The 26,326-nt window shown below is 43.1% G+C and overlaps 1 protein-coding gene across 2 annotated transcripts; it reads right to left on the reverse strand.

Annotated features, from left to right (window-relative positions):
* Positions 1-1,704: 1,704 nt before the first annotated feature.
* DYRK2 (dual specificity tyrosine phosphorylation regulated kinase 2) lies at positions 1,705-20,482 on the reverse strand. 2 transcript variants are annotated; one of them, XR_004031942.1, is made up of 4 exons: positions 20,011-20,482; positions 19,251-19,399; positions 10,358-12,101; positions 1,705-1,767 (listed from the first exon to the last, which is right to left on the reverse strand). XR_004031942.1 is itself a non-coding variant. In XM_030820031.1 (3 exons), the coding sequence occupies exons 1-3, from the start codon at positions 20,057-20,059 to the stop codon at positions 10,494-10,496; spliced, it is 1,806 nt and encodes a 601-aa protein (XP_030675891.1). In that variant the 5' UTR covers positions 20,060-20,482; the 3' UTR covers positions 4,051-10,493. The 2 variants fall into 2 exon arrangements, 1 of the variants encoding a protein (XP_030675891.1); XM_030820031.1 differs by lacking the exon at positions 1,705-1,767 and having other exon boundaries at positions 4,051-12,101.
* Between the last annotated feature and the right edge of the window lie 5,844 nt (positions 20,483-26,326).

The following is a 26,326-nucleotide window of genomic DNA, read 5'->3' on the forward strand; positions in this document are numbered from 1 at the left end:
TCACATGGTTCAATAGGCCAGGAAGCAAATTTCCTCCCTATTATTAAAGTGCTCTGTTTACTTGGTCCATAGCAGTTTTCTTTTGGTTTTATTTATTCCTTATAAATGTTTTTCTTTATAATAATGTATTGAGTTTTTAAATATATTTTTAAAATATGAATGGTCATTGTGAAAACTGATGAAAAACATGTAAGAAAATTAAAATTAGTAACAGCTATCTGTTAATACATTGCTGTATTTCTTTCTAATTCTTTTCCCAATGCCATCTCTGCCTCTGTCTTTTTGCTTTGGTAGGGAGGACATTCACTTGTGTGCCCCCCTTTTTTTGTTTAATATTACACTGTAAACGTATTGTTCATAATTCATATACTTATAATTTATTAAGCAATCCTCTGTTAATAGATACAAGGTTTTTTTCTAAGTTTGTGCTAGTAGATATGATTATTCTTGTACATAACTCTTTGTTTACATCATGGATTCTGATACCAATTTCTGGAAGTAGAATCAACAGGTATAAATGAACGAGCATTTCCAAAGCTCCTGGTACAAATGACCAAGTGCCCTCCGGAAAGACTCTGCTAATTATGCCCCAGCAGCATCGAACGAGTGCTTTATATCCCTCCACACCCTTGCTAGCAATAAACATGGTGGTTTAATTAATTGTTGATATTTTGTGGGTTAAAAATAAACTCATGGCTTTAATTTTTATTACTTTGATTTATAATTTAAAATTTTTTTGGTCCATTTATGTTGCTCATGTAAATTTTTTGAAGGTATTATTGTCTCTTTTTTCCACTGGAATATTAGCATTTTTCCTACTGATTTTAAATGTCCTTTATAATTACATGGCATCTGTAATTTTTATATAGTCACACTGTAAAGACACTTTTTTGCAGCCTACATTATTTCAATTACAAAAATAGCAACACAACTGGTATCCTCAGAATCCTGCGTAGCCTTATCCCCACCTCACTTCACTTCCTAAACAGAACTGGTGGAGGACCATTCTTCTATCAAATGATCTCTCTCAACCCCTCCCAGATGGTTAGAAGTCCTCTGTCTCATGGAGTGGCACCATCTCCATATGGCTCCCCTCCAGTTTTTCTCCGTAGGAAACCAGAATGATTGTTTTTTGTTTTTTAACTTGTTGTAAATGCATCAATGGCTTCCTGGTGTAATCAGAATAAATTCCCAGCTCCTCCAAACGGTCTGTGTGGCCTTCTCCAAGATCCGGCATTGCATTTCTCTCCCTCCTTATCCTGCACGAGCTTTTCCCTGGCTCACCAGACTCCAGACTTGCAAGTCTCCACCCCGTGCTCTGGCCTGCTCTTCAGCTCCTTCCTCCTTCAGAACACCACATCCACACCACTATGCCAGAGCGGCCTTTGCCGACCTCCCAGTCTGTTATTCTTTCTCACAAATCTAGCTGCTTCTTCTCATGCTGGGCACTGCTTACAAACTATAAACATTTTATGATTGTCTGGTTAACAAGTACCTCCCTTACTAAAATGGCATCTTCAGACATCACTTGTTTTTTGTTTTTGCCAGTGTGTGCCCAATGGGAAGGATGGAGGGAAACAGGGGAGAGGATTCCGCTGCCTTCTCAACTCAGTTCTACTCACCTTGCAGTTGGCAGAGAGATTGCCAGTGTTAGCTTTTTGTAAGGGTGATCTTGCTCAACCTCAGCTTATAGAGGACTTTGTAGGGGCAATGACATCTGGTCTGGGCTGAGTCTCACAGGATGAGGCAGAGATTGGCAAATGCACTCTAGACAGAGAAAGCACATGTGTTGTGGCTACAACATGGCACATTTGAGAAAACCACAGGACAAGGCCTACCTTCCGAAGAAATTATTCTCCCTTCTTCACCCTGCCACAAACCCAGTCTCTTTGCCCATCCTTTGCATTATGCCAAAAATTATACATGTAGGTGTTCAGTAAATACTGGATAACATATAAATGAATGATTCATGACATCCCTCAGTTAAAGCAATTTGCTTCTCCTAGAATATCCTTTTTCTCTCTCTCAATCTGAATTCCATCAAGACCTGGCTGGATACCCACCTTCTTAAAGTTATTATTATCCAAGAGCAACACAAATGACTTGCACTTATTCTGAATTTCATCTTTCAATGTTCTAAACTTAATATTTTCTGTCTAATCTTGTCTTCCTAATTAAACATAACGTCCTCAAAGGCAGTGATTGATCTCCTCCTTCTCCTCCGCTTTCACTTCTTATAATTTTTTTTTTGTTTTGGTAAACTCAAATATGCCAAATCCAAATATACCATCTTATAGAGTAAAAGTTTAATTTCTATGAAAGAAAGGGAAGAAGAAAGGGAGGGAGGGGGAGAAGGAGTTTGCCTTGCTTGCTCTTGAGCTCCTTCCTCCTTCAGAACACCACATTCAACCACTAGGCCACAGCGGCCTTTGCTGACCTCCTAGTCTGTTATTCTTTCTCACGAATCTAGTTGCCTCCCTCTCCCCCCCTCCCTTCTTCCCTTCATTCATTTTAGTCTTAATATAAAAACTTATTATGTAAAATCCCCCCACCCCATTTTTACAATCTTTTTAAAATTTAAAATTTCCTTAAAAGAATTTGAATGAATTAATAAACAAGATTCTACTCAAAGGCTTCAAATCTTCAGCAAAAGATAGTGTATCAGTGCTTCATACTTTGTAACCAAAGGCATTAATTTGCAACCCTTCCTTTTCTGAAACAAATAAGATATTGTGATTCCTTTTGATGCAATGTAGCAAACCAGACACAAATAGCAACAACAACTTTTCAGATACAAAGAGACATCACTGTTATTTCCACCTTAATGCAGATGGGCCTGGACTTATGAAAGGGCTACTTCCTGATAAACCCACCCGAAGTTGAAAATGTTGTAAACTGAAAGTGCATTCAATACCACATAAACCCATCACAAACTCAAAAAATTTTAAGTTGACCTATTGTAAATCAGAGAGCATCTGTTTTTCTGTATCCTTACGAGCCCTCAAATCCATTTTCTTTAAATGTTCATCCCCATCCCGCGGGCCAGTCTGCCATGTCTTGCAAACACTTCCAATTGGGCTTCCTTCATCCACTGTTGCCCTTCTCAGTACTTTCCTATAAAGACAGCCAGGAAAAGCCAATCTGCTCATGGCATTTCCTCCTCAAAAATCTCTTGGTGGCTGCCTTGCTTATAGGGTAAGGACCAAAATCCTTAATAGCACCGACAGGGCTTGGCATGTTCTGGTTCCCAACCACCTCATCACCTTCGTTTCACACCAAGTTATCTCATTCTCTGGGCTCTGACCACGTGGCCCTGCCTTCAGTTGTTCACCTTATTTCCTCTAGCTACAGGGTCTCTATTCATGCTCTTTGTTCCTCAGCTCAAAAGCTATTTGTTTCCTGGGGAGGCCATCTTTGATCCATACAAGGTAACATTGCACACACACTCAGCACAACGTGCTTTTTCTTCACAGCACTTATTACTTTGCAACTATGCAAAGTATTTGTTGTGTAAAATATGTATTTGTTCATATAACTATCCATATAATGTTTGCCTTCCCAACCAGTCTAAACACTCCCTAAAAAAGGCACTGTGTGTTTTGTTCGCATTATATATCCCTAGTGCCTACAAGATTCTGGGCTATAGGAGGCTTATTTAATAAATATTTGACAAATAAATGCCATCTGCAATTTTTATATATATACTTAAAGCTACCCTAGCCGAAATTCTGATAAACTCAATTTTACAGACAAGGGAAATTAAGTAGGGTATTCCTCTTCAGATAAAAAGATGACAAATTAGCCCAAATTTACTCATACATTTATTTGCTGCAGGTCCACATAAATTGCTTATAATTAGTTACATTTCTCCCAAAACAATTGAAAACAATTCAATGAGCTTTACTTAAATGATTTGGGGCTTTTCATGGGCTTTTGCTTTGCAAATAGCATACTTCATTTTTACAAATGAAGAAATAGCTTTAATATATAAAACTCCTCAAACTTAGGAGGGGAGATAAATTGGGATAAAAAGCAAGGAAAGACACAATATTTTAGTTTGTAAAATTGGTTTATTTACAAATTGGTGTTTTAAAATTGTATTTGAAATTTTTATTTTTATATATTTCCCTGGCAGGCATTCTTTATTTTCTTAAATATGGAGGCAAAGGATAGGAAACCTGAGTAAATTTAAGAGATTTACCTGCTGCTACAGTCAGTAAAATTTAACTTATAATCCCTGAGAATCAGTAAAGTGTCAAAAATAGTATTTTCATACTTTCAAATGTAAAAAAAAATTTAAGAACACAGAAAATAAAGAATGAAGCTATTGTAATTAGCCTCTCCACAAATAACAATGAGAAGTCACTCTCTTACAAATTAACTGAGGGTGTGTGCACATGCATTAAGTTATTAGGTGCACTTAGAGACTACGATGCTCTAGTCCTCAACTTTTTAGTTTGTCCCATTTGAAAAATATTCCTGGAAACTGATGGAACTTAAATAGAAATGCCCATTGCTAGCTCAACTTCCCTCGCTTTCTAAATTTTTGTGTGTTGTGTATTATGGATTTTCCCTTACTGTCCAAGACCAAAATTATCTGATTATAACCTAAGCCTCAAACTGCAATGTTTCTGTAAAGTCACTTTGGAGCAAGTCACTTCAGTTTCCTCAAATATCAAATGAGGATAATTATAGCTCACAGGGATGTATAAGGATAAACTGATGTTCATCCAACACCATGAAATCTCTAAGGAGCTTTCTATGTAAGGGGTAATGCTCTCTGGAACATGTGATACAATCATAATATATTCTTGCTGCTCCTTATGACAGATGACTTAATACTCCTAAAATGTCAGCTTTCTTCAGAAGAGTTAGTATTAACTCATTATATTTCCTCATTAAGCTTCCTTGAGACACATGGGAATGGCAATTATGCTCCCACCCCATACATATAGGAAATTTACCACAGATATTAAGGATGTGACCATAGCAGAATAGTAAGTCAAAGTCAAACCAAATAAGGAAACAAACCAAAGACTTCGCAGTAAGATGCAATTTTCTTATGTATGTGCAACACACTGGCAGTCATTTTTCATTTTGGACAGTGCTAAGTATTACTAATGACAAGCATTTATTTGCCTAATAACCCAAAGGAAATGAAGTGTAATTCAAACCTAAGAAAAAAAAGAAAGCTACAAATACGTTCCTCAAATCCCTCTTAATGCTCTTTTCAAAACACAAAGTAGTCAAATCAATTTCCCCTTCTAACAGACCAACACCAATGTCAACTAGGGACATTTTCTAGAGCTAGTTTGAAGGCAACTTTGAAGTTCCAAGAATATTTATTTGTGTAGCTGTTGATTCCAAAAGGGATAGGACTGTAGAGACTCAAACAGAATAGCACATTGATCAATTTTAAAAAGAGCTTTTGAAAGATCTGATAAAAGGAAAGAGAATGAGTAGGAACTATAATCTCCTGACTGGGTCAGTCAGTCAGTCAGATCTGGACAATAAATTTTAAATTGACATTGCCACTTTAGCACCAATTTTCAATTCTGTACATAATGTACATTTCTTAACACTTACATTTCTAAATATATTGGATTTTGGGGTTAGTGTGCTGTGCTGGTTGGGTTTTTTGCACTGGGTGTGAACTTTAAGAAGCAAGATTAGCAGTAACAAAAATCTATGGCCCAGGCCATGACAAGGCATTTGGGAACTCTTATAGCATTCCCTTGTTTCAGCATATCCCAGTATTGATGCAGGAAGCCACACTAAGTAATTCCTTGGCTGTTGGTAACAGAAGGGAAATAAATAATAATGTGAGGTAGTTCTTTCCACAAGAGGGAAATATTTGACTACACAATATCCCTGCAATGTCTGACGAATTACTAGAGCATCTGCTTGCTGTCATCTGTAAGTAAACTCTTAGCTTGGTATTAACTGAACTTGACAAATCATGAGCTAACTGCAGTTCCTAGGCCTTATTTTCTGAGCCAACCAAGGCAGGAGACACTACAACACAAAAAAATGTGAACCACAGAGACCACCAGGCACAAAAACTGCAAACTCATAATCATTAAAAAACATTGGGTGGAACTGGTTAGAGCACATTAGAATAATTTACCAGAACTTGTGCAGAGAAAAGAATGAAGACTGGTGGGGAATAATTGACAGGTTCTGCTCCCCCAGCTTAACTATCATCGTGAAGGTTAAAATAAAAGAAGATAAGAAGCTCTAGCATAATAAAGAACACAGCAGAGGCTATATATAAAAAAGTTAACACAAAAATCTGACAGGTAAAGGAATAGAATACCCTAGGAAAAGCAAGAGCTACTTACTAAAACCTTTGTTTTTCCACTTGGAATCCGCATACTTATATTGAACTAATAAAGTATTGCTATGAACAAACTAGTAGAATGAATTATTTTAACTTCTCAAGACCCTGATATAGAGCTATCCATTTTGCATTCTAAACCCTCTCCAGGCTAACTGACAAAGGATAATACCAGAAATAGATCAGGAGTTAAATTATAGTTAGAAAGGGGAGAAAAGTAAGGTAGGACATTAAAATTTTATTCTGAAATTATCTCTGGCCACAACAATAAAATTTAACAAATATTCACTAAACAGTCTTACTCCTGTCATCAGCTGTATAATACATACAGTATCATAGAACTGGCCACTAGGATTAAAATCCACTAGAACATATTTAATGTTAAGTGGCGACAGCAGCATCTCACAGAAATTTTTACATACATATATACACAGTCCACATTCAACCATTTTCACATATTTTCAGTACACACAGTTGCAGCATATTACAGTCACGTGTCTAAGTTGTTGCTCGATAAAAATCCAAGCCACTGCCTAGACATAACTGTAGCAGTTGAGCTGAGTATAATTACAATTAATTTTGTATATGTCCATAGCAGAGAGATGTACAAGCCCCTAAGAAACAAAGAGTTCACAAATACTTTTTTAAATGCTATTACAGCATTATGTTGGGCAATGTTAAAACCTTTACCGAGACCAGATCAGTTTTTTTAAAAAGTCTTCTGCTTACCAGAAATATTTTTGATGAAAAAAATTACAAAAATGAATGCTCTCCTTAAAATAATTCACACTTTAGGATTCCAATATGGCCCAATGCTACTGATGCCTAAAGTGTTTTCTAACATTCTAATGGAGTCATTTAACACGACCCCAAACCACCCATTAAGTTTAAAAGTGGCTTAAGTGCCTTGCACCCAAATTGTAAAAATCCCTGGCCATCCTTACTAGAGCCAGGCACATATAAAAGGAATGCACTTTGGTTCATACCAAATGCCCTGGGATTAATCACACTATAAAATTAAATGGTTTGAGGTAAATTTTTACAAATACAGTTGATTTTTGTCTAGTGTTAGCATAACAAAAAAAATGTAAAAATCAGTCTGATGTTAAGATACAACAAAGACCATCTTTAACCCCTTAAACATAGGAAGTCCCTGTGTAACACTACCTGATGGTTATCTTTTTTCAGTGCCTGAAGATGAGTCATGCCTTATGGATTCTATTAAGGCCTGTAACTAGATATTTAAGACAGATGTATCTTTGCAGAGATGGGTTCCATCCTTACTGACTAGTATTCAAAGAGTTAAAGAGGCCAAAAAATGCATGCCCTACAACATGGCATTCAGAACAAAAGGCACATTGTTAACACTAAGGGCACAATTTCTCCTCTACTGTTAATCTACAGTGTCTTGCACCACTCTGTTGTTCCACTGCTGTAGCAATATATTTAAGTGGTAATGAACACACTGGTGGTGCAAGAAACAGCCAAATGAGACTGCCAAAGACAAGACAACACTGTGCTATTCCTAAATCTGAAAACAGCTCAGACATCCCCAGACAATGGTAACCTGTGAGACCAAAAACTGTTTCCAAGCCAACTCCTAATAGCCTATCAGAGCCCTTCATTAATTTATGTTTTAAAATCACAAAAGATGTAACATTTTTCTTTTTTTGACATGACAATCAAACTAGAATTTTATTAAAGCAGCTCTATCACTAAATGCTGAAATGTGGCAGCTCTTGTGAATAAAAAAATTTCACTGTATTTGGGGGAAAAAAAAAAGCCCCACAGTGCTGCACATTATTACAGTTTGGTATAAAAGTTTCCGGTTTCCATTTATAAATATAGTCCCAAATTCATTGCTGGCATCTTAAGAACCAGTTTTGTGCGGTGCGGGAAAGACAAGCAGTATTAGTCCATTTATAAATTTTCACATGTATCATCTTTTTATAGGGAAATTAATAATAGCAGGCTCAGGTTTGTATATTTAAATGTAAATGTGAAGATAACTGGAAATGGAAGAGGAGCATTAGAAGAGGAAAACAGCATTATATGTTTTTATTGATTTAATGACCTAAAGAAGCTAACCATCATTAAGAGGCTGGTGGTCTTACAAAGCCACCAAACCAAGTCTTATACTTCTCATGCCTTTAAGCCAAAATCTAATACACAGATCTTTAAATTCTATAAGCCATTGATTGGGAGTATTGTCACATGAGCATTATTTAAAATGTAACTAACATTATTGCACTTCCACAGATTACACAGAAATGTGTATAATATGCTAAAGAATTTGACTAAGGGAAAAGAAGCTATAATTTCTAAACACAGACCGAAGTACAAATTAATTTATCAGTGACACCTTAAATAGTAAAGCAAATATCTATCACTATTTTAATAAGCTAACCTTATTCCTGGTTTTTTGGCAAATATCTGAAATATTTCCTGAGCATTTTTTTTCCACCATCAACCAACGAAGCCTAAATTAAAGTGTTTTTTTCAAACCTTTTTTTTTTTCTTAAGATAAACTGTAGGATTATTATTAAAGAACTTAACTGGAAACTTTCTTGGCCTCACTGGGGACCATGCTTTTAAGTACTTGTACATCAATTTACAGGTAATATGATAATCTCTGTGCATATATAAGCTTACTTATCCTAATCTGTACTACCCAAAACCTATTGTCCAAACAGGCAGAAATCTTTCTATATTTAATTGCACATACTAAAAAATTTTTTTCACGTGCCTTGAAATTGATATAGATCATTGCTCATACATTAGTGATAAAATACTGAAATTTTCACTGTGAAAATAATTATTATTCAGAGAAGAAAATATTCTTTTACCAAACTCTCAGTTACTTTGCCAGATAAAGTGTCATTCCCACAAAAACAATCAGTGCAATCCAAAAGAAAGTAAAATAAAATAGAGGAATGCTATCTCTGGGGTTCTTCTAATGATACGAAGAATAAGTCAAACCATTTAACTTGAGGTTGAACTTTTCCTCCTCTAAACGTGTTGTTAACATTGGCCTTACTGAACAGCCAAAGTGACTTCTGTTCATCAAGAGGATTTTCAACCCTCTTTCTTTTTAAAGAAAGAGTTGATAGTTTCCCAGGCTGAGAGAACCTTACAGTGGCACCTGAAAAGTGTGAACTCACTCTAATCTGCTAAATCTTCTTTGGAACTATGGAAATCCCCACCTTAAGTAGCTAGGCTGCTGTTTTTTTAATTGGAATATGAAACAATGGTCATAATCACAGCTGAAATGTCTCTTTTCCATATTAACAGTCTGGGATACACAGTTGAAGGAAGAAGACAAACTAAATGCAAGCAACAGATGTGTGGTATTAAAAGAGGAACAGAGAGGAGAAAAGCGGAGAAAAGGGAGGAACAGTTCATGGAATATAATTCTAAATTTAGGTGCAAAAGCAACTCTGTAATATGAGGCTTCTTTACAAAACAGCTCACCGATCATACTAGAAAATTTGGAGGAACACACACGTTTCCATTTCCATTTACCCACTAAAAGCTGCTTTGCCAGCTTTTAGAATATCAGAATGCTAACTGGGCGGTTTAAACCTTGGGGATCTTATTTTGTATTTGAGCACTAGAGAAAAATCTCTAAGGTACAGTTTTTCTTAGAATATCACTTTCATTCTGATCGTTCTCCTCCCACTACCCCCGACACCCAGATTAATTTATGAAAAACGGAAGCAGTACATGCTACACTTGTGCATGGACCTGGAGCATGGAGGGAAAAGGAGGGCCTTAAGGGGCTGTCACCCTGGGGAGGATATAACATGAACCACAAAAACATAGTGAATGTCTTTGACACCAATCTGTAAATGCGTGGCAGTCATGAAGTAATCAGTGGCCTGCCACTGATGTTATTATTCTGCCACGCTAAATACAGTAAGGCTCATTGTACTTTTAGAACACAAAAAGTTTCTGAAAGTATAAAAACTTAAAGCATTGTCCTCATGTATTTTATAAAAACAAAATGAAGAACTTTCTTACATTAAAATTAAGTGCTGAAAAGATACAAATGAGTAGTTATTGAGCAAATAAAAACAGGTCTGAGCTACTCCTTTTCAACCCAATAAGGCTCAGCAATGTCGTATCTTTCAGGTTACCAGCATCAGGGGACATGAGCTCAGCTAACGAGTTTTGGCAACACTGTCCTCTGCTGAATATTCCCATTGGCATCTGTCATCTGCGCCAAATTAGTCCTCAGTTTGGAAGCTGAGCTGGAAGGTGGAGGTAACTTGGATATGGATGTGATAGCACCAGTGCTCTCAGTTATCCTTTTCACTGACGTTTTCTCCCCAGTGGGAGGCTTTGGCAACCGCCTCCTCAGCCAGGGGTGCCGCAAAGCCTGGCCTGGGGTCATGCGCACTGCAGGATCCCACTCTAAACACTGTTTTAAGAAGTCAAGGAAAAGGGGATCGTCACACCCCTTCAGCGCGTTCCCCCACTCTCTGCTCTCCGGTGGGCCCCTCAGTTTCCCCCTCCGGGAACGGCCTCCGTTGAGGACCACAGAGCCATCTGAGAGAGTCGTGACAGTGCAGTAACGGGGATAACCCTTGGAGCTCACAAAATTTTTGGCTCGTTTGGATGCATCCAGCAGTTTCTGTGAGGGCATGCCCAACAGTTCAATCATACAGGCCAGCTGGTCCCCTTCATCTTCCCCAGGCAAGAGCGGGTAACCCGTCAGGAGCTCTGCTAAAATGCAGCCCAGGCTCCACATATCAATGGGCATGCCATACCTAGCCCCAAGGATCACTTCTGGAGCCCGGTAAAAACGCGACTGGATGTACGTGTAGACACGCTGATGCTCGTAACAACTGGAGCCAAAATCAATTACTTTAATACCGCTTCTACCCTGCTGCTTTAACAAAATGTTCTCGGGCTTAAGGTCACAGTGAATTATTCTGTTTTTGTGCAAAGCATCCAAGCACTGCAGAATCGAGTGGGCAAACTTGCGAACCAAAGGCAGGCTGAAGCCCTGGAATTTATTCTTCTTGATGAGCTCATAGAGGTTCATGCTCAGCAGCTCAAACGTCATGCAGATGTGGTTGCGGAAGGTGAAATTCTCCAGCATATGGATGACATTCATTGTGTTATCCTTGTCCTGCTTCCGCAGGTGTTCCAGGATTCGGATCTCCTCCGCTGCTTGCCGGTGGAAGCGCTTCTCATTCCGCACCATCTTTAGGGCCACGTGCTGGTGGACTTTGTGATCATAGGCCTTGACCACCTGCCCAAAGCTCCCCTTCCCAATGACCTTGAGGACCTCATACCTGTAAGCCACGTGATCGTGGGGCACCTGCACATATGATCCCTGGTCATCATCATAGCCACCATTGTTGGGCCCACCTGTCATGCCCTGGCGCTTCTTAGCATTTAGACCCAAGAAATATATTTCAGGGTAGCTGAAAATCTCATGGTGTTCGAAGGCTGTGAGTTTTTGCATGTATTGCTTCATTGCTTGTTCAGGTGTCATGGGGGTGGCTTTCACCTTCCCCATGCCTTCCATGGACTTTAGAGAGGTGGAGCTCCCCTGCCGTCTATGAATACTGTCCAGCTGCCGCTCTGGCACCACTGGCAAGCCCGTTTTGCCCACTGTTGTAAGCCCATTTGGTTGTGTCGTAAGCACTGTCCGCTTGTTACTGTTATCCTCAAACAGCTGTTGAACCTGGATCTGTCCGTGAGCGTGGCTGCCGACATGGAGGTGATCATTCATTGTGTGCTTACTGCCGCCAATCTGGAATTTAGACAGGAAATATAAATAGAAAAGAAGTGGTGTCTGTTCAAATGGGGTATAAGTAACCCCCAACAACAACACGCCCCCCACCACCTCACCTTTACAAAATCCCATTTGGTTTGAGTAAAGGCCACAAAACATGTGGTCCTGAAAAATGGACCTCATAAATGCCATGCCTAACAGACAAGATGGTTTGCTGTACATACTCAGGGTTCCCCGTGGAGGCAGGGACCATAACTTTATCATTCTATATCTAACACTTAGTATAGGCCCTGGCACATCATAGGTGTTCCACTCAATCCACATTTGATATAAAAATGAAACAGGATACAGAAAAAAACATGCAGACATAAGACTCTATGTTGGCTCCTCCATCCCCAGATCACAGCACCTTTCATATTTCATCTAGTAGTTTATTAACATGAAGACAGGGACCATGTCTGTCTTGTTCACTAGTCTTTCCCTAATACCTACAGCTGTATCCTGAAAACACTTCATCACCAGTATTTCCCCTTTCCTTGAAAATCTGATGAAACCTAAGTGCACACATGATCCAGTGACAAAAAAAAAAAAACCCTGTGTTTTTAGACTTGAAAGATTCCCATGCAGATATGCACCACAGTATCTTATGAACCCCTAACCTATTTTTAAAAGTTTCCAGGCTTTACTAACTGTAATAACCATTTAAGGCATTCAGCCCAACAAACCAAGCAACGACCACACTGTTTGGCCTTCCTCTGGAGGGGTCAGTGGCTCAGCTCTCTGAAGATGTCCATTTCCACAAGCTGCTGGGATACTCAGGTTTCCAAATAGGAATCCAAAGAAGCAACCTCTGTTTCAGGTATGTATGCCATCCCTGAACATTCCTGTCTAAATTCTATCAATGGTGTGAACCAAGGGACCCCAGCCCTCTACTGAGAATCTTCTTGGGATTTCCTTTAAGCATTATGGCTGCTGAGAGGCAAGGGGTAGGAGAGGACTTGGCAGTCAGGATCCTCTCCCAGTTAGGAATTCCTGCCTTGGACAACCCCAAGTCTTAAAGCAGCCTGGTAGGTGATTTTTGTATGAAATCTTACATCACCTTGTCATCACAATCCACCTCATTCAGTCAACCAGTATTAACAGAAGGCTGGCTGCCAAAGTGACAGAGTCCCTGCCCTCCAGGAACTTACAATTAACTAGATGAAGTCCGTTGCCATCAGTATCCTATTATCCCCTTTTAAATCCTACCTTTGGGGCTTTACATACTACTGAAAGAGCAGAAGGGCTCTGTATATGTAACACAGTAATTCAAAAAAATGATTTGGGAACACCTGGATTATAAAATGAAATTCCACCACTCCTTCTTACTAGCAGACCAAGACGTTCACATTGTCTTTATTGGATACATAATATGCACAATGACTATGTGGAGTGTGAGCTTCCTCTCTGCCCACTTCTAACTAAAACAAAACAGAAGACAATACTTGGGGCCTGTCTGACTGTGACTTCATAGGCTCAGGGATATCATTTCTTAGACTTATAACTGAGCTTTTTTATCACACTCATAGATGATTCTCCATGCTACGTGACCTTATATTCAATAACAGTAGCTAGAAAGGTTATTTTACCCTTGTTCTATGCCAAAAGGAGGGCAGTCCATAAAAATGAATCAGGCAAGTCTTGGGCATATATAAAAGAGGTACAGGCTTGTCCCATGCTTTTCTTCCCCAGCCTTGCTCCCTGCACCCTCTCCTGTCCACTGTGGTCTTTCAAACTGTAGAGAATAAAGGGGCCTGAATCAAAATCTCTCTCTCCTATAGAACCATTATCTTCAGAGTGGAGTGGTGATATTTCAGAAGAAAAATCCACATTATCTGTATACATGTAATGAAAGCATAAAGCTCTTCACTGGGACAAAATTAACCTTGGGGCTTTAGAGATTTCTAAAAACACAGCAAAGTAAAACCAAGCCTCAGAAATTTACTTCAAGCAATTTTTGTGTTTCACATAATTTAATACATGGTCACAAATGTTTTAGTAACTAAAACTAATGAGACTGCCAAGAAACGACCATCTTCTATATCTCCAACTGCCATCTCTTGGTCTCCTTTGCAGCATCACCACCTAACCTTAGGTGGATTCAAGAGTTCCCCAGGGTTCAAGTCTCGATTCTCTTGGCTTCTTACTCCCATAACCCCCTGCAACTGATCTTGAACACAGCCAGGGCTTCAGCAACTGCCCACAGCCTGATGTTTGCACATTTGTTCCTTGAGCTCAGACCTGCCAAGGTGCTATCTCCTGAGTGGAAGACACACATATCCAACTATCGATCAGCTCCCTCTCCCATAAGCAACTCAAACTTAACTCGTGATTTTTCTAACAAACCAGTTTCCCACTCCCATAATCCTCGATTTTTGATTAAAAGAAGGCTTCCCCTCCATGTGTCACTCAGGCTATCCACCTGTGAATGGATCCTCTGCACTGTGTGCCTGGAAAACCTCAACACCTCCCTCACCTTCCCAAGTCACCAAGAAGATGCATCATTACTATCCCAGGCCCTTTCCATCAACACTGCCTCATCTCACTCTCCTGATGTCTTTCACTGGGACAACTGAGGTGGCATCATAACATGCCCCCTTGCTTCTAAGTCTAGAATTCCTCAAATCTCTTCTCCATAGTGCTTCTAGAGTCTTATTTAAAAGTCTCAACCTGAGACCACTCTTGCTTTTGCCCAAGGCCCATGGCTGTAACCTATTTCCATAGTGAATGCAAGAACTTACCAGTAAGAACACAAGGCTCTAAAATGTAGAGGCTAAATGATCTGAGTCCTTCTATTCTCATCAACTACTGTCACTCTTCTCTCCAAGAGGAACAAAGCTAGACAGCCCAGGACCCAAAAAACACCATGCACTTTTACACTCCTCTGCTTTTAGTGAGGTCACATTTCATAATGGTAGATTTTCAGTTAGACACACATTAAATGATCCAGCTCCACCATTTACTAAATGTGTGACCCAGGGCAATTTATTTCATCTCTGTTAACCTCAGTGCCCTTGTCTGCAAAAAGAAGGTAAGGAAGTTACCTCATTAGGGCTATTAGGGGGATTAAGTAAGGTAATATGTGTAAAGTGCTTAGTAGTCAGTCAGTGAGAGCATTATTATTGTCCTTTCCAGATGTTTCTTGGAATCTCCTTTCTCATACCTAGGTGATTCACCCTTTAACACTTACCTCTCTTTACTGCAATTGTTTTAACATCAGATGTACTCATCTGGCTGTGAGCAATTCCAAGGCTGGGTCCCCTCTTATGTTTCTAAGTCCTCATTAACATAAACCCAGGCATATAGTAAGACCTCAATAAATATCTCTGGGATGGAGGAACGCATGCCAATAGATCCTCCTTATTAACTCTTGCCTCTCTTGGAGTTGTTCCTGAGAACTACATTGTGTACCTTCATAAGGAAACATGAAGGCAAGGCCCAGGGAATTGAGAAACGTCCCTGGTGACCTAAGTCACAAGACGTTAGGCTTGCAGTGCATCCGCACAGAGTTGGAGGCCAAGGACCTCCAAGCATAAAGTACCTGTAGCAGACACATCAATCAAACCACGTATAAAACACTTGCAGCAAACACATCAACCAAACACCTAAAAGCAACACATGCAATCTTAAAAGCTTTCCAGATGTTAGAGATTCATTTGAGAAGCTCTAGCAAAAGAAGACTTTGAATCTCAAACATTGCAGGACTCTAAAATCACAATCAAGCTCAAAAGCACAATTAACTGACTTATAAAAAATGGGGCAGAGAGCGGGGCAGGGGTGCTGAGGGACTGGAAATGCCAGAACATTTCCAGAATACATATGTCAAGACTACATCATAAACTTAAGGATACTAAAAACCTCTCCCTCCAGCTCAGCCTCTTGAAGTCTGAGATCATGGCTTATTCCGATACGCCAATGTATAGCACAGTGTGTCACATTTAAAAATACATACTGAGGCCGGGTGCAGGGGCTCACGCCTGTAATCCCAGCACTTTGAGAGGCTGAGGCAGGTGGATCATTTGAGGTCAGGAGTTCATAACCAACCTGGCCAACATGATGAAACCCCATCTCTACTAAAAATACAAAAATTAGCCGGGCATGGTGGCGTGCGCCTGTAATCCCAGCTACTTGGGTGGCTAAAGCAAGAGAATCGCTTGAACCCCGGAGGCGGAGGTTGCAGTGAGCAGAGATGGAGCCACTGCACTCCAGCCTGGGCAACAGAGTGAGACTCCATCTCAAAAAAACCAAAACAAAAAATAAAAACATAATGAATACAATTGTTAAAATAGCTACAATTTATGGGTTTGAATCGAGAGACCCGCAAAGGCTTCTTTGATCATCAAATACTTTGGTATTAAATATTATATAAAAACAATAGTCTAACCAGTTTGGTAGTTTTCATTTCTTCCAATAAGAAAATGGCAAACAACAGATATTTCATTGTGATAATAGTCTTGCGCGTTTAAAAACTTTTCTGAAGTCATCATAGAAATGCTGTATAGTATTATGGTAATAGAATTGAGTCCAAAAAGACTGGAATTTTAGCTCCTCCTCAAACATTCTGACAGTCTGTGTGGACCTGTCAGAAAGAAAAATGTCTACTTTTTCTTCTTCAAATACTGCCATTTTTTAAATGTGTATTTTAATTTGAATTATTTTATAAAGGTAAAACTGATAACTGGAGAGTGTTTTACATAGTAAAACAGTTACAAAAGTTAAACATATTTTATTATTTTTGAATTTAAAAATACTTCTATTAATAACTGCCAATTAACATTAATAGAAAAATAATAGGAAGATAGTGATTGGGTGCACTTCTCTCTCTCACACAAACAGAAATAACTAAAGTGTAAAACAACTTATGCATGGAGATGTAAAATAAAAGGGCAATGGACTAGATAAATTCCAAAGTTTATAATCTTTATAATCATATATTTAACCTGCCTACTATATCACCTGTAAGAGAAAATGTGGGCAAGCTCCTATGACAAGATCATTTTTATCTCCTTAATGCCCTCCCGCCCCCCATTCATTCTGGAAGTTCTTCCTAGGTAAAATTACTCTGGAAATAACAACTAAAAATTTATAAAAATCTGACAGACCTATGGGAATATGGATCTACAAAGGTTCTTGCATTTATAATGAGGCTAGTACAGTTTCCTAGAATTAGCAGTCTCCATCAGTATATTAAAACTAGATGCAGGAGGATGTAGGCTTTTATTCTGGCCTTGATATGAACTGGCTGGGGAATCTTGATGAAACCAGTTACCTTGTCTGAGTCTGTTTCCTCATCTATAAATTGAAAGAATATAACCAGATAAACTCTGTGGTCCTTGTAACCTTTTATGTACTATGAAATCTGCGATGTTATAGAAATAAAATCAAAACTAAACCACCATCATAACCCAAATTCACACCTTCAAAGTCAAGCATGTAATAATTAACAGCATACCGAAGTTTACACACGTTAAAAACAAGTAAATCTGGCATATGCCACAGCAAAATACAGGCCTCCATTATGAGGAGTACTGAGAAGCACATTCACATCCTTCCTTTTCTGGTGCACCACAGGCTCTCCCTCCAGTGGAGACTTGTCCTTTTGTCTACTTTCCTTACATGTATTTCAATTGCAAAGAGGCTCTGATCAAGCAAAGCCCATTCTTACAAAATTGGAATCCACATGCAAACCAAATAGTTCTTTTTCCAGCTCACACCATGTCATGTGATTACATCAACACACAGAAAAAAACTGGGTATTACATTTTGCAAATTGTCAGATGATCCCAAACAAAAAAATCCAAACCCCTAAAATCAATGGCAGTTCCTTAACTAAAATATCACTGTGACAAGAACACTTAACAGTAACATACAGAATCATCCATCCTACTATACCATCCACAGTCCAACACAGGTTGGTTAACTTCTGTGCAATGAATTCCCAGCTCCTGGGACCAGATGTGTCAGGACAGACAGACAGACAGAGGGAGGGGGAAGATAATAACAGCAACAAAACATTTTCCTACGAAACTTGCACACATCTCTCCAAGTCTAACAGGTGCAACTACAGTCTAGACATCCCCTCACAGTTCTCTGACAAACAAGTTTCCCCATATGTCCCCAGAGCTACTCCCCTGTAGGCCGGAGATGGCCTTTTCTTCAAGAACTCAGTTTTCACTTGGCAAATAAAACCAATCTCTAGCAGGCATCCCTCACACTGAACCATCTTAGGCTGTTACTGAGGAAAATCCAATCGGGAAAAAAAGACCTCCAAACCATCACCTCCTCCAAGTGCAGACCTCCTCCAGGCTGGCCATCACCATCAAAGGGTGATCCCTGGGAGCTGAGAAAAGGTACATGCTGAAGTCGAATCCAGCTTGCCAGTCTCCGCAGCCACCAGCAACCAGTCCCACGCTGGCCTCTCCCCTCCCAGAGACCACAGCACCTGTTAGGTGCTTTTTCTTTCCCACCTCCAAAGCAACGCTTGCCCTTTCCTTTCGAATAATGTCCAACTGCACAATCCTACAGGGGTGGCTTGTTTTGACTGCTGCGGCGGCTCTTATTTTTGTTAATGTTAATTACAATTTCTGCTGTGCTCAAACCTGTAGCACTCATAAAACATGCTTACACACGCGGGGTACAATTGGCGATGTTCCCTGCTGGCTGGAGCCAGGCCTGGGAGGCTCTTTGGGGGATCGATTTTCCGGGCAGGCCGGTCTGGCTGTCCCCTAACACATATCTGTTTCTATAAATACCCACTACCCACGGGGAGGTGGGGGAAGGACAGAGATGTTTACCGGGTCAGGGAAGGGAACTCTGGGATGCAAGGACGAAAAATGAGGAAAGAAGGAAAGCAGCACGGAGGAAGTTCCTAGGAAGAGGAGCTCATGGGTGGGCGAGTTCCGGAGGGGAAGTAAGGGGCCCACGCCACGAATCTTCCTTTGTGGCTGCAGCTTTGGGCTCGCCCAACTTAACCAGGGCGGCGTCGAGGAGAGGCTACCGGCCCGGGGCGTGGGGCTGCATGTATCTCGACCCCTCTTCTCCCGGCGTCAGACCCCTCCAAGTCCGGGTGCTTCGGCCTGGGGCCCCTCCCACCCCCACCGCCCGGGCCGCCCGCGGGCTGGGTCTCACCGTGTGGGCTGCGGCGGCAGCGTTGCTGGCCCGGAGAGGCGGCAGGGCGATGGGGGAGGGCGGGCCGGTCCCCACTCCGCTCCGGGTGGCCCCCGCACCGAGCCCCGGGGAAGCCTGAAGCTGACGAACGGCGCTGTCCCCACCTCGGCCTGGAAGCCACGTGCGGGAGGAGACAAAAGAGGGTCAGGGGGGAGAAAGTCACCCAGACCCCCCCAACCCCACTGGGCAGCGACAACCCTCTTCCAGGGAAAGACGGAGGAAGAGACCGGGGCAGTAAAAACGGGCGTTCGGGTCACGGCTCCCCAGCGCACACCCACGGGCGGGGCGCGGGTAGCTGCAAAGTTAAGTCTGGCCCTGGCGCGCGAGTTCACGACCCGGCGGGGGAGCCCGGCCGAGCCGGGGCTTGGCGGCCCACGTTGCAGACGGCCAGCGGCCGGGAGGTGGGTTTGGACAGCTGAGCAGGGAGCCACGGCCACACCAAGCCCCGGGCAGCGCAGGGCGGGGCGGCAGGCCTGGACGGTCCCCGCCCGGGCCCCCGGCAGGCAGAAGCCTCTTCGGGCGGAGGTCTCCCCTCGGAGGGGCCTTCAGGGCCGCGCACAACCCTGCATGGAGCCCGGGGCGCGTCATCCGCCTGGGGGCTCCCCGGCGCCGCGCCGCCGACTTTGTTCGAGGTCCCGCAGGCAGCGGCCGCCCGCGCCACAGGGGCTGCCCGGGGCCGGCGGGGGTCCGGGGGGGCGGCGCGGCGGCACGGCCTCCTTACCGGTCGGGTAGGCGGCGGGAGCGGCGGCCGAAGGTTTCCTGGTTAACATGGCCGCTGGAGAGAAAAATGCATTTCAGGGCTGCCGTCGCCGCCGCCGGTCCTGCTACTTCTGGCGGCCGCCGCCGCCGCCGCCTCCCGGCCGCCCCTCGCGCGGGTCCCCGGCGCCTCGTCGCCGCCTCGCGTCTGCTACAGCCAGACACACACAGTCCACTGCATCCCCTCGGCCCGGGCCCGCCGCCGCGAGCCCCCCGCTCTCCTCCTCGCCGCCGTCCTCCTCTTCTTCGGGCGGCTGCAGCACCCTCCGGCCCGTGCACATGCCTCGCCCTCCCCGGCGCGCCGCGGGCCTCCCCGTCTCCCTCACATAGGGGCGCGGGGAGCTGGAAGCGCCGCGAGGACCGAGGACCGCCTAGCTCGGGAACCTCTCCCGGGCCCGCGCGCGCGCCCCCGCGCGCGTCCCCGCGCACTCACACACAGGCGCCGGCGCGCGGCCCCGCCCCCGCCGCCCTCCACCGCCCTCCGCCGCCGCCGCCGCAGGCCCCGCCCCCGGCTCCCCCGGCCCCGGCCACGCACACCCCACCCCCCACCCAACCTCCCGCCCGGCCCCTCTCCGGATTGCGCGCAGCCGCCCCTCCGCTCCCCGGAAAACTCGGCGGCCTCCGCTCGCCCTCCTCCGCCCCCTCCGGCCATCTGCACCGCTCCCCTCGGCTCCACTCCGGCGACCTTTTCCCCTCCCCGTCCCCCGCGGCGCCCCTCCTCTGCCCTACAGCTCAACCTACGGCTGCTGCTCTCCGGCCGAAAGTGCCGCAGAGACCCCTCCCCTGCCATGCGCACCCCTAAACATAAATGCATTTTCAGCTCTTCGAACTGAATGGCTGCTCACAGACAGTACTGCGTCCCCGTCCCCCCATTCTCGATCCCAGCGACTTAGCCACTCCCCTCCCCCCAATTCATCATGTAGATAACTTAGTTGTGCGAGGGTCACCTCGGAGAGTCAAGTCCCGGGAGGGGCGGCCGCTGAGCTCGTTGACCCTGAGCAGGGGCGAAAGAGGGGGCTGCCCTCCCACCTCCGCCACACACCCTCCCCGGTTTACTGACACCAAGTGACCGCTCGCCAGTCGCTAGGACAAGGGGAGGCAGAGAGGCGCGTGTGGACGGCAGCTGGGGAAGCAGTTGGCTGTGGGTTGCTAGGCAAAAATAAACATCAGAGACACCTCCTATTTCCTTACAACTTCCCTGCGCGGCCACTGGGAGAGACACACCTTCCTTTCAGCTCTGCCGTGAGGGAGCGACACCTCGAATTCCTCTCACCCCACCCCGACGCATCTCTTTCCCCCTTCCCTTCCAAGACACGTGGAGAATTTCCCTGCCTTTTTTATTCGCCATCTACAACCTCTCTTTTCCTTGAAGACCAAAAAAAAAAAAAATTGCTTTCCCGTCTCACACCCGCGCCTCTTCGTGCGTGGCACACGGTGCGCCTCTGTTCAAAGGTCACAGGTTTTGCCACTTCAACTGTGAGAGGAGGTGGGGTGGGAAAGCCCGACAAATCCCGGATGACCGGATGACGGGGCAGAGTTATGCCATGCACTGCCTTCTCGAGAGGTGCCTAGTTTCTGAAGTTCTCTTGGGGCCAGGGGTCCATTATGCTCTGCCCCGCCCGAGTATCTCTGGCTCCAGGAGGCTGGACCTACTGTGCAGGCCCGAACTAGCGCAGACTCCAGTCGGAAGGGAGCCACCTCCTGTGGAGTTTCATCGACTCTACTGTTTGCAAATTGTCATAGCAACCTCCCACAGAGCGCACCGGCAGCTTTATAGAAACGCCAAAAACTGTGTTTCAAGGTACAGTGTGACCCTCTCAGAGTCTCTGGGACTCCTAAAGAGGCCTCCAAGTTGGGGACACTGGGAGAGGGAACCTGTGACAAAAAGAATTTTGCCTAGTATTACGTCCCTCCAAAGAAAAACAACAAAAAAACAAAAAAAACCCTTTCGGGGCTTTCTCCTAATAAAGTAGAACCACAGTAAAATAATCCAATAATATGCCTTTAGAGGAATCATGACCTGAACTGACCCTAGCAAGAAATATCCCCCTATGCTTGTCACTAGCGACCATCACATTTAAATCCACATGCGGAAGCATATTTAGTGTTTAGAATCGACTAAAAGAAAAGGGCTACTAAGTAGCAGAGATGACACTAGAACCGGTTTTCTGACTCCCAGTCTGATTTCACTATGATTTCCATCACACTACTTTCCTTACACTTTCAAGGAAGCTCACACCTCTTTTTTTCTCCTTTCAAAACAATTATTTTCATACCATTTTCCTTTTTAAAATGAGTACTCCATACAACTGATGTTCAAATAAAAAAAGTGAAGCAAAAAAATCAATTTTAATATAATCCGACACCCCTTTTTGCTTAAGTTATTCGTACAATACTTCAGTAGAAGCTAAATATACCACTCTTTTCTCATGAATAAAATAAATGCTAGTTACTGGAAGCCATAGTTTACGATTTCCAAATTAGTAATATTAATTTACTCATTTAACATGAGGAAAAGGAGCATTGATGCTTTCTTTTTTTTTTTTTTTTTTGGAGAAAGGATCACAATCATTAACTTTAAGAAAGAAAAAGACATTAGGGAACTTTTTGTAGTATATTGTTTTATATCATGACAAATATAATTTCAATTTTATTTATTTTTTGTGGCTTAACATAAGGAAATATTGCAGTTAACCTACCCCATAGCTATTTTGATTATAAATGGTACATCTTTGAAAATTATATTAATTTTTACTGACCTCTAAATGACTATTAACCATTGCTTAGATTTTCCTCATTGTATTAAATATTGACATCTCCCCGAGTGAATGTCAAATAGAAAAGCTGTACAAACACACTCCTGGGGCTTTGGGGAGAGTGAAGTGGGTAAATCTGGGGAGTTATTTCCCTCAAATTTTATTATTATAATGCATCATTATCAATTATCTCATATAATTACACATATTTTGATCTCTTTGTAAAACACTTTCACAAGTATTACCATGTTTAATCTTCATAACTCCACCAGAGCGGATTTCATTTTAAATAGGAACCTCCTTAAAAGCTTCATTCAGTTAGCAAGAGACTGCTCTTTGATTTTTACCCATTGTAAAAACTCTGTCTGTTCTATATGTTTATAAAATCCAGATTCAGATAACAAGGAGGTAGGCAGGATCTAGCAGGAGTAGAGAGAAAGAAACAGGAGAACTCAGAATAGAGCCTTGAGGAAGAAACTTGAGTTTTCACTGGGCAAAGTACTGATCACAAGGAAAATTGGAAATGAACGTAAAAATTGCTGGTTTCAAAACACATTTACTCATTTAATCCCGTTATCCCAGAAACATTTACAAAGAATTTAGTATGTGCTAGGCCTAGGAGACATGATGAGTCATCAAATGCAGTAGACTACACTTCAGTCTGGCAATCTATTAGGAACTCATTCTTGTTTTGTTTTGTTTTTGTTTTATTGAGACAGAATTTCACTGTGTTGCCCAGGCTGGAGTGCAGTGGCGCAATCTCTGCTCACTGCAACCTCTGCTTCATGGTTCAAGTGGTTCTCCTGCCTTAGCCTCCCGAGTAGCTGGGACTACAGGCTCCCACCAACACGCCTAGCTAATTTTTGTATTTTTTGTAGAGACGGGGTTTCACCACGTTGGCCAGGCTGGTCTCCAACTCCTGACCTCAAGTGATCCACCTGCCTCGGCCTCCCAAAGTGCTAGGATTACAGGCGTGAGCCACCACACCTGGCCAGGAAGTCATTCTTTTATTCAATTAAGCAATAAGCAATAAGAACCTAACATATTTTTGGCACTGTTGGTGGAATGTTATGGTCTGAATGTTTGTGTATGCCCCAAATTTATATTTTGAAATCCTAACCCACAATGTGATGGTATTAGGACGTGGTTAGATCAAGTGACTGCAGAGAGTTAGTAGCCTTTTCCACCGTGTGGGGACACAGAGAGCAGGCACCATTTATGAACCAGGAAACAGGCCCTCACCAGACACTAAATCTGCCAGGACCACGTTCTTGAACTTTCCAGCCTCCAGAACTGTGAGAAACAAATTTCTGTTCGTTACAGTTACTCGGGTTATAGTATTTTGTTATAGTAGCCCTAACAAACTAAAACATGGGGCAGCATAGTTAAATAATCCCAGGCTCTGGTCACTGCTACTAGGAAGTTCACAGTTCAGTACTGGAGACCAGACATTTACTGAAGTGAAAAGAATGGTAAAGAAGGCATATAGGAGTCACAGAGATAGCACACAGGAGAGAGGGACGAGCTCCACTTAAGTGATGTCTGGCAGGGGCCGTGCTTCAGTGGAGGTTTTAAAGACGCGTGGGAATTTGCAAGTCAGACGAGACAGGTTAGGACATTTCCAGGTGGAATAAATAGGATGTTCAGAGGCGTCAAGTTGTAAGAAAGCATGATGTGTCCCAGGGGAAGGGTAAGCAATTCAGAATAGAGGAAGCTTGGGGTGCCAGGCAGAGGGGTGGTACTGCTATCCTCCTAGGGTTAGGTTTATGGATAGATCAAGTCAGGTTAAGAATTATCCTAAACTTGGCCAGGCACGATGGCTCACGCCTATAATCCCAGTGCTTTGAGAGGCTGAGGAGGGAGGACCAGGAGTTTGAGACTAGCCTGGACAACATAGAAAGACCCTGTCTCCACAAAAAAAGTAAAAATAAATATTCTAAACTTTATCTGCTATGGATATGTGAAAACAAGGTGCTTTTGGAGCAGCTAGATAAATTATTAAGGAACTGACTCATTTTGGTGAAGGTGGATCTAACTCCCTTTAAGAGAACACCAGGCCAGGTGCAGTGGCTCACGCCTGTAATCCCAGCACTTTGGGAAGTTGAGGCGGGTGGATCACTTGAGGTCAGGAGTTCGAGACCAGCCTGACCAACATAGTGAAACCCTGTTGCTACTAAAAGTTCAAAAAAATTAGCCAGGCATGGTGGCGGGCACATGTAATCCCAGCTACTGGGAGGCTGAGGCAGGAGTGTCGCTTGAACCTGGGAGGTGGAGGCTGCAGTGAGCCAAGATTGTGCCACTGCATTCCAGCCTGGGCGACAGAGTAAGACTCCATCTGAAGAAAAGAAAAAAGAACACCACTAACTGGCGGTACTTTCTATGTCTCCATCACCAAGGTCCAGAACCACCTAGAAAAGAACATGAAGACCTTATGGCCTAAAGTCTACTAATGTAAACTTTTCAGAAGTAGGAGGCATGGCTGTCATAACCAAATGGCTATAAGGTATCTGCATTTGCCTCTGGAAGGTGGGTCTGTGGCCACTACTGGTGTGGAAATCAAGAGGAGATTTCTATACCACTAGAAAGTTGGTGATACGAAGTGTCTGGGCAGGTTGGTTATATGTCGGTCAGGGCACTTGCAGAGCCAGTTTCCTCCATTCTAGGTTAGGGGGTGCATTTGCCTCCTAAGGCAATCTAGGTATTTGGAAAGGCTGCAGAGTTAATTCAGCAATTTCTTGGAATAATATATCTGATTTTTCTTCCAACTGCATCCTAAGGACAGAGTTAATGTTTAAAACCAGTAAGCAGGTTAAAGAGAAAGCTACATCCTGGAGATTGGAGTGCTTTAATAAAAAGCTCATAGACAAAGCCCAGTGGGACCTCTGCTCAAACCTCTTCCTTTGATCCACCAGGACAAATGCCAGAGGAGTGGTGTCCAGTGTATCCAGGAGCTTCAAAGGGACAGGAGTGCCATGACTAGGTAGGATCCCAGCAGCTGGCTTCTGGACCAGTCTTCTCAGGCTAGTGGCCACGCAATTGACACCATTTATAAAGTAGGTGCCAGTGGAGTCAGCCTCTAGGAGATAAGCCTATGGGGCTGCACGGGGAGCAGCCAGCAAAGAACAGGCTGATTCCTGGGTCCTGGGGATCATGCTGGACCTTGCACCTGGTGAGGAATGGACATGTTAAAGGGGTAACAGAAACTCCGAAATTCTCTACTAGGGAATCTGTTATGAGAGAAGTCATGGTGCAATTTTGCAAACCAGAGAAGATTAAAGGGAAAAAGTTCTGTGGTGCTCCAGGTCTTGGGGTCTTTGATGCCACTCTAACCAAAAGTCATGCCATCCCCTAGCTAAGAAGTGGTGAGTGAGAGGAGAAGTATGTGCTGTGAGCACTGTGAGAGCCACACTGGACACTGCTGCGGGTCTGCCTTAGCACAGATTCAACAAAACCTTACTGAATGGAACTGAAATTATTTTAGCTAAGGATGGGCTAAGGGCAATCACCTACATTCAAACTGTTAAG

This window comes from Nomascus leucogenys, chromosome 10 (genome assembly GCF_006542625.1).
Source record: "Nomascus leucogenys isolate Asia chromosome 10, Asia_NLE_v1, whole genome shotgun sequence".
NCBI classification, from domain to species: domain Eukaryota; kingdom Metazoa; phylum Chordata; class Mammalia; order Primates; family Hylobatidae; genus Nomascus; species Nomascus leucogenys.

Excerpts from the sequence above, each read along its gene's own strand:
- DYRK2 (XM_030820031.1), bottom strand. The coding sequence starts at position 20,059 with ATGTTAACCAGGAAACCTTCGGCCGCCGCTCCCGCCGCCTACCCGACC. Across the intron at positions 19,400-20,010 it reads TCCCGCCGCCTACCCGACCG|GCCGAGGTGGGGACAGCGCC; the intron begins GTAAGGAGGCCG and ends CGTGGCTTCCAG. Across the intron at positions 12,102-19,250 it reads CTGCCGCCGCAGCCCACACG|ATTGGCGGCAGTAAGCACAC; the intron begins GTGAGACCCAGC and ends TCTAAATTCCAG.